General features: G+C 40.8%; 1 protein-coding gene across 3 annotated transcripts in view; it reads right to left on the reverse strand.

Moving 5' to 3' along the window:
* The window catches only part of sytl5 (synaptotagmin-like 5), a 29,909-nt gene that overhangs the window by 5,469 nt on the left and 11,524 nt on the right, over positions 1–12,916 (reverse strand). The window contains exons 2-11 of one of the 3 annotated variants that reach the window (XM_026376542.1): positions 9,628–9,992; positions 9,320–9,535; positions 8,090–8,202; positions 7,853–7,967; positions 6,624–6,761; positions 5,983–6,085; positions 5,741–5,870; positions 4,475–4,575; positions 3,748–3,843; positions 443–621 (exon numbers count right to left, since the gene is read on the reverse strand). In XM_026376542.1, the coding sequence (XP_026232327.1) occupies positions 443–621; positions 3,748–3,843; positions 4,475–4,575; positions 5,741–5,870; positions 5,983–6,085; positions 6,624–6,761; positions 7,853–7,967; positions 8,090–8,202; positions 9,320–9,535; positions 9,628–9,746 (1,310 nt within the window). In that variant the 5' untranslated portion in view covers positions 9,747–9,992. Of the gene's footprint in view, positions 1–442; positions 622–3,747; positions 3,844–4,474; positions 4,576–5,740; positions 5,874–5,976; positions 6,086–6,623; positions 6,762–7,852; positions 7,968–8,089; positions 8,203–9,319; positions 9,536–9,627; positions 9,993–12,916 lie in introns of all 3 variants that reach the window. The other 2 variants (XM_026376541.1, XM_026376540.1) reach the window with 2 other exon arrangements.

Genomic DNA, 12,916 nt, shown 5'->3' on the forward strand with positions numbered 1-12,916 from the left:
AATTTTAAAATAATCATTTGATAAAGGTAAACATACACGTTCTGTCATTCATTTTGTTTTACAGGATAAGTAATGTCTGGTAATGATCCGCCAATTTGGCAAAACCTTTATTCAAATATCGTACTATAATTATGAGGTACTTTTACTTGACTCTCCATAATTTTTCTCTGAATTATAATTCTGTATTATAATAGTTTAGGATAAGATGAGGAATGTATAAAGTAATTTAAATCTGCTCCAGTTTTACCAGGTGCAAAATTAAAGTGATTAAACATTAAAGTACAATAATATGCATTATGAGTACTTACTGCTATACAGCTATTTTAACTTAAGTAAAAGAAATGAGTACTTATTCCAACACTGAAATTTGATCATTAAAACCCTGCTATGAACAGATATGTAGAATATGTATACGTGTGTGTGTTTGTACGTGCACTCTTACGCGTCCGTGCGTTGCCTCCTCTCATCTCCCGTTGCCAGGTTGTGACACTCCTTCACCAGGACGTTGAGAGCACCGGTTTTATAGCTGTAGCTGATGTTCAGCAGGATCTCACCGCTCACTCTGGCGTTTCCATAGTCACCGGTCTCACTGTACATGCTCATCATGCTGTTTATGCTGCTCTGTTAGATGACGACCACAGACAGAAGGGGGAGAAAGTCAAAGGAGGAGAACAAAACAGCAAACAGAGACAACACACAAGGAAAGAAGAGGAGAGAAGGACGATGAAACAACATAATCTAAAGTGTGACAGAGTGCTGATGAAACATGGTCGAAATAAACTGTTGTAGTCCTCTATGAACATGAATGGAATAAAAACTGTGGCAACACAAAGAAATGTAAGTAAGGCTCAAGCCATTTAATATTTTAAATACTGCAGCCCTAGATGTTTTCACACTGTAGACTTAAGACAGGAAAGAGGATCGTGTTGCTCTGTGTCATTTCAGGTCTCTTACTCTCACTCTTGACCCAGAAATCATTCAAGCGCTAAATGATGAAGGACGTCTCATGTCTCTAATAAGAAATTTACTAATTTTCTCTCCACTTACAGTCTTTTTCTTGCATCCCTTCATAAGGGAACAACACAAAAACAACCACAAAAAGATGCAGAATGACGACAAAGAGACACTAAACAGTGCAAACCCAGCACGGAGAGGTGCAGACACAGAATGACCCTAAAGCACCACATACAAAATAAATAATGAAATACATAATGACATAATGATTGTGGTCATTTGGTGTCTCGTTCAGTCTACAGTCTTCAGTTTACATGGGCTTGTTGTATCACAGTCTGTCTATGTGTCAGCCTTAGTCGACAGCCTGAAACTCAAAAAACAAAAAATAAAAAACTAACTACCACATTAATTGGAAAAGCTTATTCGTACTAGAAATGCATTATATTTTCTCATTTTTGTATACAATTCAAATTTGCTGATTAATTTCTATTTGATTCACTACTCAGCTAATCATTGAATTGCCTCAGTTGAAATTACAAGCTGTAAAAATCAGTCAAGTAGGCAGAGCAGATAAAAGGTGCTTGAAATGCAAATTTTTAATCAGATGAATAAATAGGAAAATTAACAAGAAAGCCAAATGGAGAGTAAAATAAAATAAAAACTCCAGATTGCAGTGAGTATTAGTAAGAACTAGAAATTAGATTCAGAGAGTTAACTGTGTCTGTAAAAATGTAAAAGGTGTATTAACCTGTTTGCCTGCAACTGTCTAAACTATCTCAAATGTACACTTGCAAAACATATTTTATGAATAACAGACTCTAAAAAAACCATCACCACTGCAGCCTAATTACGCCTGGCACAACTAGGCACACATGACCGCTGTAATTCTGGAGAGGGTAGCTGGTTTAATCCACTGATAATAATATCCCTGTCCAGGGAGGAAATCAGAATTGAGCCACACTGTGCTTCTTCTACTGGAAAGTCTACCTCATTTATTTCCTGCAGGGAATCACTCTGACAAATGACTAGTTTAATGTGAGGAGCTTAGACGTGATGGAAGAAGATGCAGCTACGATAACATTAAAAAGACAAATTTAGTAGAAAAACATGCTGGTTTATTCAGAATAGAGCAAAAATTATTACTATTGTTGTTGTTGTTATTATTATTATTGTTATTATTATTATTATGTTTTACTGTATTTAATATTTGTACTCTGCTGCTGCACCAGTGGTGAATATAAACACATGCACAAACATGAAAGAGGAGACTCACAGTCTCAGCATCTGAGTCGGGGACACTGAGTTGCCCCCACCGTCTCTCTGAGCCAGGAGTTGAAGTCTAGCAACCGGTTTGTTTCAGAGATTAACAAGGGGAAGAAGAAAGAAAAAGAAGAGAGAGAGAGATCTGAGCTCTTTGATTTGTTAGTGATAGAGGCAGACCCCGAGCACAGACCCCCGGCCCCCGAGGAGGAGCTGCAGAAACCCCGTCTCCAGCAGCACAGCCAGAAACCACATTACACACAGTTACCATGGTGATTATCAGATGAAACCACAGAGATTACAACTCATCTGGAATCTGCTGTGAAATCTACACGAATGCAGCAGATGCACACACACAGAATAAGGGAGGTGTGTGGCTCCTCCGCCACTTTAGTTTAAATAGAGGGGTGTTTCTTATTTGTCTTACATGTTTCTTTCACCTGCATGTTATTGCATCTTAATCCCTGTGATGTAAAGACATACATAGGACAAGTAATAAGAAATAACATGGTGAGGGGAGTTAAGGAAAAGCGTTTTAACGCTGGAGTCACAAGCTCGCCATTATTTGCTCGTTCACAATGAGCAGAACTCAGAGAAGTGTATTAAATAGTTAATAAACAGCTTCACAAAGCTGCAGAGCCTTTGTTGTTTGTAATGTTTACTCACTTACTGTACTTAAAACATGTTTATTTATCATTTTGACAATCACTAGAACAGAATTAATAAATTAAAATGTAAGACTTCTGTTCTACTGTAACACCACTTCAGCTGTGATTTTTTGTTATCCACACAAAGCCCTCCATGAAGTGACTCATGTAACAGAGGGCAGAGTATATTAGAGCTCGATTCAATGGCAGACTTAACTATCTGCATAATGTCCCTCATCATCTCCTTTTATTTCCATTCATACTGCCAACAGCAGCTCTGAAAACTGCTGTTATGAGATGACAATAAATGTCAGACAGGCGGGGCGTCTGCCTCATCTTTTTACCTATGCTCCTCTCGAATTACACAGTGACAAACGCGGACCAGTGAACATGGAGTCATGAAGCAATTATTTAGCCTATTTGTATACTGGATGTCTGCCACACTGATCACTTCATAGATAGTTGTGAGTGGAGGTGCCCAGAGGAAAATAACATGTGGCCAAGCTTACAAACAAAATATTACTGTAGCTTTAAGCTACATAAAAACACATGCCTGCAAAATATCATGACTATTACTCATCAACCTGCACAAAGCAGTAACATTATACTATAAACCAAAAAGTTAGTTTATGCAAATGCAGCAGGCTTCCAAAGCGTGCTGCAGGTGTTCGTGATCGCAGCTGTATGTCCTCTGGCCACACAGCTCACACTATGTTTACACAGTCAACAACAGAGCGCACAGGCCTGACTCACACTACAGGTGGATTTGAGAGCTCTGAGGTGCCTGTATACAGAGTGTGCGTGTGTGTACTGTATGTGAGCATGTAGGACTTCCCAGAATCCGCTTTGTTATTTTTCTGTTTACTAGCTTTGACGCGGGTGTTACCGTTGACACTGCGCTGCTGAGACGCCGTCCGGCAACCTTGCTGTGAGCCGACATCAGGGCATCAATGTCTTCCTCTGTGTCCTCGTCAGAAAACTCCTGAGGAAGACAGAATTCATGTTGAATCGAAAGGAAGACGGCATCTGGGAAGCTGGCCAAAGCATATTTGTACTTTGCGCAGTTTTCCACGCCGCAGACATGTGTGGGTGGATGCACACAGCTTCCATAAATTCAATCAGACAAGTCAGGACAGAGTGTGGTAATTTTGTTTATTTGTTTGTGACGTGCAAAATCACAATGTTATTGGGTCTAGAGTAAACTTGTGGGCATGAATGGATGAGCAGTTTTCCATTTAAAATTGTGTGTGCGTCTGAGTAGAGAGAGGTATGACGACCGTTTGTGTTTCTGTGAAGCCCTCTGAATACAAATGAACACTGGGTAAACACAGACACAAAGCAGCCCTATACTGACCGACACATCCTCCACCTGTTCTCAGCCTACAGCCGTTTAGATGCCTGTCATGCTCTTTGAAGTGAGCGCTGGTGTGAAATTAACATTCAGCCCCTCATCTGATGCAGTTATAGGCCCACAGACCCTCAGCTTCATTTGGACGTGCAGTACAGTGGATGTAAGGATTTAAAACAGTCTAAATAATCTTTTTCTGCGATTGTTCTCTGTGCAGACAAGTCAAATATGTGCGCAGGGATGCAACTGGAGGGAGGAAGCTTACGGTTTCGTTGAGGCCGGGCACCGAACGGCTTCTGAGATTCAGGGCGTCGTCGCTGGTTTCAGAACCGGGAGCTGACAGGTCCATCTCTGAGCGACTGTGATCTGGTGCAGGGATTCAAGGGAAGGAGAAAGGGGGATGCAGAAGAGGAGGAGTAAAAAAAGTTGATTCAAAAAGGTTGTACTATACTGTGATTTTAAGATGTGTTGGAAACCAACACTGAAGCAAAAACTATCATCCACAGTATCAGGAAAACAAGACGTTGCACATAGAGAACACAGCAGATGAGCAAACTCCTTTAATTCAAAAGGGTTTTGACAGATTGTTTTTGTGAGCTACGAGTTCAGCTTGCACAGTAATGAATGATTGGTACTATATTCACATTTATATCAAAGATTCAAGGACTGGAGGGGTTGGAGGGCGTCTGTTTGTCTTTTGCTCTTCATGTATCTATAGTCGCATAATCCATTCTATACCTTCATATTAATCATCAAGAACTGAAAATGAACAAATTAAAATTAAATGCAATTAAAGCTACAGTATGTACTATTTAAAATATATATAGACTGGCAGCAGTGATCAGAGGGAGACTTGCCCTTCTAACCAGTGCTTGAAATATGTCTTCTCTTTAAAAAGAGAATTAAAATAATATGATGGATTATAACAGACTTTTTAAGAGCCTGTCTGTCAAAATGACGGACAACCAGAAAGTCTAACACAACCTCTGCAGCACTACTGAGTCCATACTGCACTAACAGGGAGCATGAGTGGAGATCCAGCTCTGCAGCTCTTTTCCGCACTAATCGGAGCTAAAATCTTGACACACTTCTCAACAGCTGCTACCAGAAGAGATAAACTTTTGACAGTGCGAGAGACAAAGTGGAGGAGATTACACTTAAAGAAGAGCCGCACATGAAAAAGAGCCACAGAGAGTGATTGGGGGAGTGGAAGTTAATAGTGCAATTTGTGCAGACGTGACATCTGCTCCCAACAGGAATATGGAATAATTTGATCCTGTGCAAGCTACTTAACAGTCTGAGGTGGAGCTGAGTGTTTTTGCACACTGTCTAATTGACTGTCTAATATCACATTAAATATGATGCTGCTGTGTCTGACGCATTTGGAAACTGTGATTTAGATATGCAGTGTGTATGTGTGTGTGTGTGTTTGTGTGTGAACAGTGAAGCTTGGAGACAACAGCAGGAGTCATGTAGCCTTAATGAGGATGATAAAAAAAACACAGGCCGAAAGAAGAGGCGATGGAGATACCTGATGAGACTGAAGCCCTGGACACGGAAATAGTTGGAGTGCCAGAGTTTGTCCTGTGATGGCCGGCAGCTTTCTTCTCAGGCACACTGTCACTGCAGTGTAAACTGTCAACGCTCTCTGCTCCGTCAGGCTGCTTGCAAACACAAATACACACCCAAGCTTTCACAATAACACTTCAGTAGATATGTAGATATGATTCCCTAGTGTGTGGCTGCATGCGTGTGTCAGTTGCTGACCCTGACCCTCCGGTTGTCACTGGGAGTGGACGATCTGTCCGGGGTTTGGGAACGGAGGTTGTTGGGCACCGTGGGCATCCCGGAGGACTCCAAGGCCACCGCACCGCCCCTGCACCAACATCAACAAGCATTTAACACCTAAGATAGCTCCTTAAGCATGAAATAACATTAATTCATGTTTTGCATCGTTGTATAACGTTTGTGGGAAACACCCTGTCTGAGGCTGTATAAATAAAGTTACTAAAATATCACGTTAACAGATATTTCAATATGAGCTTTGAAAAAGTATCACTGCTGTGACACTTTCACACACATTTTCTGCGTTTGTTGTTGAAAAAACTTGATGCTGAAAGAGTTCAGTTCTCAAAAAGATACAATAAGGTTTTAAACTAAATGGCTGAACTCATTCACACTCACTGACAGGAAACAAAATCAATCTGTAACTGTAATACTGAAACATCTTCTATCTGGTACTTCTGTGAGCTGTGAAGAATGAAAACATGATTCTGAGTGAATGTTCTCACATGATTTGCATATAGATTTTCTTTTACTCCTTGATAAATCACTGTACAGCTGTAATAATAAGATTGAAAGTGGATGATGCTGTAATTTTTTATTCTTTTTTGTATTCATTTAGTATCGGGCACCTGTTTGAACGTGGAGCAGAGCGGCCACTTCGTACACTTTGAGCATCTCCATCTGAAACAGACTTGACACTGACGCTGTCGACTCCATTCTCTGGCTTCAAAGTGGGTCTGATCGCTTTTTTATCCATCTTCATCCTTCTACACACACACACACACACACACACACATACACAGGCCAAGTCTGTTATCTACTGGTATCTATCTGATATGTGCTGTCATATCCATTAGTGCAGAGAATTTACTCTGTGTCTCTTTGCTCCTGCTGCTTCATCGTGATATAATCTCATGAGAGATCATCTCGATCACTCAACTATACAGTTAGCATCCTGCAGAGAAAATATATTCCAGTTATCAGAATATGAAAAACCCATCTAATATATTTAGTGAGGTGTGATGTAAATGGGAATAGTCATGGTGCAGATTCCGATTTTTAAGTCATGCTAACAGCATGGCAGACTCCACTGTTGATCTATTGAATGGATTGGCACAGACACGTATGAAGATCAAGCCAGCAGGTTAAAATCCTATGAGCGTCAGCTGGACTGTGTGTTTAGAGGCTACTTAGTAAAGGTTTGCAGGTAATAAGCTGCTGTAAACCAATGAACACAGTTAAGATTAAACCTGCTAAACACCAGCATGTCAACATACTGCTATTAACATTTAGCTCAAATCATAGCATAAGCACACTGTCACATAATCAATAGAAAGTTAAAAACTTGAATTTGTGTTTCCATTTCCCATAATATTACGTCATTAATTGTTGCCATATATTAAATGCACATTTTTTATAAAGTAACTGCAGCTTTCCTGAGATTGTTGTTAACGGAGCAGCTCTACCATCTATTGATTATCAAAGCTGGGCTGCTTTCTGATAGCTTCTTTATCTGAAACGCTGTGATGCCTTCAGGAACCGTTAGAGCGCAGCCAAGACGAGCAGTGATGTTAGACTGTACAATCTAATTACTGCTGTGCTGCTTCGCCAAACGTATTTAAAATGCATTCAGACTCTCAGAAAATGAAAGGAGCATCCACTTGATCTTTTTCTAATGTCTTCGTGCTTATGCGAGCCCTCAGCACAACGCAGATTTCTTTTAAATTTGATTTGAGGTGTTTTATCCTGTGCACTCTCTGCTTTTATGCATATTACATGTTTTCACAATGTGGAAATTCTGTTTAATTCAGAATAAGCAAGTATTGCATGAGCTTAAATTGATATTTTCTTGTCTTACCCTTTCCTCTTGGCACCGTCAATAGCGTTGAGTATCGCACTTCTGTTGGATTTCGGGGTCTCAGATCGCTCTGACTCAGTGGCTGATAGGTTCTCTGTAAACCTTTTGTCTGTGGCTTGAGATAAAAATACCAATAATCCATTAATTTAATAGGCATATATCATAATAGCTAACACACTAACACACTCGTGCAGCTGTTTGGTTTACAGTTTTGGGTACATTAGTGAACGGACTCACTGCTCGGGCTGCTCAGGATTGTCTGTTTGATCACATCACTGCTCAGCACTCCTTGCTCGAAGCGTTTGGACCGCTCCTCCAGGAACCACTCTCCTGTCACCACCTTCAGCTCCCTGCAAACATGTCATCCACCGGTTAATCCTCCAAATTCAGGGTTAGCCACACAGTTTGAATATTATTAATCAGTTATTTTGTGATGGTAAGTAATTGTTCCTCTGCTTTTCGTGCTTCTACTTCAGTTCAGTTTGTGATTTTCTGTATGCGAACTTTAGCTGTGGGTTACAAATGTAGGTGGAGAGTGCAATGAATGAGAGAATAGCTGAGAAAAGTTTTACTCCTTACACTTTTAAAAAACAATGTTCTGTGCCCGCAGTGTGATTATTCAGACTGGCGGCGGTTAAGAACTTGATATCTCTGCTATTTCTCTTATTGATTTTTTATTGTGTGAATGTTGACTGTGCAAAGTGAAGCTGGAGAAAAACCCACTGCTAATTGATTCTGAGGAAGAGGCATCAAACCCAGATGTTTACCAGTAATGCTGTGGTTGGTCCCTGCTAATTTATATTGTTGTCTTTGTCTTTTATTTACATTTATAATTATACTTTATTTGATTTTCATCATACAGGACTAAAGTTGCACTTACGTCCACTACAGTAAAAGTAAATAAAAAAGTTTTCAGAGCAGCAGTAGAGAGAGGTGTGACTGCAACCAGACTGTATATGTCAGCCCTCCAGACGCTAGATTGTGTTGTCAAAATGATCTGTCTTACATTTTTTCACAAAGAAAGGTAGATAGTTACTATTTTAATGCCTCGTTTGCAGAAATAAATGCCAACTGCAGCAAAAACCAAGATACTACAGTAAATACTGTATAAACAATGCTCATTAGCCAACAAAGATACTGAGAAACTTGAGCTGGAAGATGCATAATTTTGTGTTTTTTTAGTCCATGAAAACCTACAATGTAAGCTAATTTTACTTTTAAAGGGAACAAAAGAAATACATAAAACCTAACCAATAAACATACTAATGCTTGAAGGGGTACTATGAGAAACCAATAGCTATAAAGAGGGATGAGATTTGGGAAGCTACTCGTATAAACCACAGTGTTGAAGTGTTTTTTTGGGCGTTTGGATGGAGACAGATGTGGTGTCATACACTATAATCAATAATCAATACACCCTGAGCATTTGTTATACACTGCTCAGGTCCCTGCAGGCATCACACTTACGAGATCTTGGCACAAACGTTACACTTCCAGTGGCGTGTATTGGGAGCTGTAATGCGGCAGTCATTGCAGACGCGCAGCTGACACGTCTCACAGAGATCTCCGCGGTCGAAGATCAGCCCCAAAGTCTTCAGGCAGCGAGCACACTGTCGCTCCCCCAACTCCTGGGGTCGACGAGAACCTTTATGTTTGATCTCCAGCAGCTCATTCTTCAGCTTCCTGTGGGACAGAAACAGCAGAACATCAAGCACATTAGGAAAAGTCGGACTCGAGATGAATATGAGTTCAAACGATGATGCTGGAGTCCTCACCGTATCCTCTTCTCCTCTCGCTTTCTCAATTTCTCGTCTTTCTGCAGCACCTTCAGGATCATCTCTCTTTCATTTTCCAGCAGAAAGGAGAGGTTCAGATCCTCCCCAACATGCTCCATTGGTCTGTTAGATAGACCCACCTAGTTAGCAGGTGGCCAAAACCAGCAACCACCAATATGGATGAAGGGAGTCAGAGAAAACTACATAATGCTGCAATATTCTCTTGTTTCTGTGATGCTCTGATGCCAACTGGGTTTTTCTTTTAGCACTGGCATCATCTGAACTTCCAGGGTCCTTCCTGTGTTTCCTACTCTAGTCCTTTTGTTCTTGGGGAAGTCAGCAGGATGTGGCCAGTCTCAGGAAACCTAAGAAAGATCAAACAGACACAATGAAAAATCTAACAAAATAAATCAAACATTAACATCTTAGTGGAAAATCTCAATCGATTGGCAGTAAATATGCAGATTAATGTGCTTGTCTTTAGGCCAGTTTGAATTAAAATAAGACAGCGATTTGCAGGATTACAAGGGAAAGCACAGGTAATTGGTCGACATTTGACAGCTCCACAGCAGTTTAATAACCTCCTAATTAGGCTCAAAGCCTGACAGTCAGAGCACAACACCCACATTTCTCAGCTTCAATTAGCAAAGCTCTGTCTTTCCCTGAAACTCACGACAAGACTTACATTTACATTTAGTCATTTTGGCAGACGATTTTATCCAAAGCAACTTACAAGTGAGATACAAGGTACAGACAATTATCTGCACACCTGCACGTCAATGCACACAGCTATGTTACATTCAGTAGACAGATGCTTTTGCACAAACAGACACGTAAGTTGTGTCTCTGGAGATGATAACGTCCGTCCACCGCTTTGGACTTCAACATATACATACAATGACATTTGATACAGATATCTACAACTCCCAGACCTACTGGACTATGATGATCAGGATTTAGCTAAGAGCAAGTGATTCCTTCATATTTAATCTTGTGCTGTCATCAAGTTAATTTTTTGTATTTGTCTCTTAAGTTTATGAATAAAAAATGTCAGTACTGAACGAACATCATCACAGCTCTATCATATGAGCTACAGATGTCCTGTTGTGATAAAGCATCCACAGGGAGCTGGGTAAAGATGTGAGCATGTCATTTGAACAGCGCGCACACACACACACACACACACACACACACACGAAGATTCTCCATCTTGGTGCAGTGCAGTGAGTAATTTGATTTTCACCAAACTAAGCTTTCCATTCTGTCAATAAAACCGACCGTGAAGATCAGAAACCAATCTAAACCAATACACAGTGTTGTGTGAGGCACTGAGGAGATGGACACAACTCTGCCAGTGCTTCTGTACGTGAAATTGGGAAATAAAAATTATATGAAGTGGAGGGAACTGCACAAGCCCACACCAGCCTCCTTCAGTCCTTATTCATTACTGTCTCTTTCATCCTCGTCCTTTTCTAGTCATCTCTTCCTTTCACTTTACATGAATTAGCACTAATGAACCTGTACAAATAGTTCCAGCTTCATTTGCAGCCAAAGGCACATCATGACATCAGTGATTAGAGCATTTTAAGCTGAATAGCAGCTGCACTGTAGCTAATGCAGAGATTTTCTTTCACCTTTAAGATCTGAGGACACCTTTGTCTCTATATGACTCAAACGGCTGAATACAAACATGACTTGCTCAGTTATTCTTTTAAAGGCACCAATATACTCTGGTTGAACAGTTTCAGTGACACATTTCACATATGCTCGAGGATAGAGCTGGTTAAAATAAAATATAGCTCCCTGTCCAGGCAGAACCAGACCAGAAATACTGTGAGCCAGGCCTGATGATTTAGATGTCATTAAAATGTAAATGATTCTAAAGCAGAAAATCAAAATTGCAAATTGCAACAACACGTACAGCAAGATCCCAGCAGCCAAGGAGCTGGTCTTCATGACACTGTAGATGTACCGCATTGGCACGCATGACTAATACTTGGTCAACAAGTGTTATGAACAAAGCAAAACTAATATTTATCTGAGCTCCTGTCATATTACAGTGGTGCTGTAGGAGCACAGCACCGCACAGTTTGCTACAGCAGGTGTGGTGTCCTGATGCAGCCCTCCTTGAGTACACACAGCACACATTCCCACTGCTGCTCTCTCTGCCCTGAGTAAACACAAGTGAGGAGACAGAAAAACTTCTGAGCAGAGGAAATGCACCCACTTCTCGGCACTGCACTAATAAAGTAGCTTGGAGGAAAGCACGGTGACTCACTGTTTTCTTAACACAGTGTGGGGAAGGTTTTCTGCTTTTTCGCCATTCACAATTCATGTTGTCCAAGTATATAAGGGATTATTTGTCGCCGAATCTGTGCTCTGGCGAGGACCATGTAGCTACATTGCGGTCAGTCTGGTGTTTTCTGCAGGTGGTCAGACTTACAGACACCAGAATCAATTTGCCAATTAAAGACCGCAGGTGTGCTGGGAGAAGCTGGCCTCCAGTTGGCAGAAAAGCAAAGTGCATGGACTTGGATGAGAAATGAACATGAAACAAACATAAAAATACAGTCAGTACTGAGCATTCAGCAGCCAGGCAGCAGAAACACTGGGCAAAATGCGACTTTGAAGTCAGAAACCAAGACTGCACACTGCCTCAAAACAGCCTCACCCCTGCTTTTCAGGACTGAGATACTGAGCAGCAGAAGAAAACCTTCAATTGTAACATGACTCATTTTACTTTATTACAGTCTGATAAAAGGCGCCAGGTTGCGTTTGGCTTTGGATTGAAGCACTCTAAGAACAGCAAGACAGCAGCTCTGTCCAGCTGTATAGGAGAAGTCTGTTTACATTTACTACATTGTCACCAATCCCCTTTAAAGACCAAAGCCAACCATGAATTCATCTAACTGTATGGGCAAACCTTCATATGCTGGAGCTTAGTTTTCTCTTACAGATCTCTTACAGTTGTCTACAAACTATAAAAACCCACGCTGAGTCCCAGTGTTGCACAGGGTGTTTTTATTTTGACAAACACAGGCACTTTAGTTTATTTTGAGTTCAGCATCCATGGGATGGGACTTGTTTATAATGTTTGTTTCCCCTCTGGCTAAAACCTCCATCAGTGCTCCCATGATTCCAACAAGAAACATCTGTCCTCTCCGGGTGTTTGATGCTCAACGTTTTCCTGAAAATATAATTTAACTTCAGTAAAAGTGGTGATGGTCGGGCCAAATGCAACTCTGCACACTATGACTGGTTTAACTGGAAGTCTGGATGTGATTTGGTT

Source organism: Anabas testudineus, chromosome 21 (assembly GCF_900324465.2).
Source record: "Anabas testudineus chromosome 21, fAnaTes1.2, whole genome shotgun sequence".
NCBI lineage: Eukaryota > Metazoa > Chordata > Actinopteri > Anabantiformes > Anabantidae > Anabas > Anabas testudineus.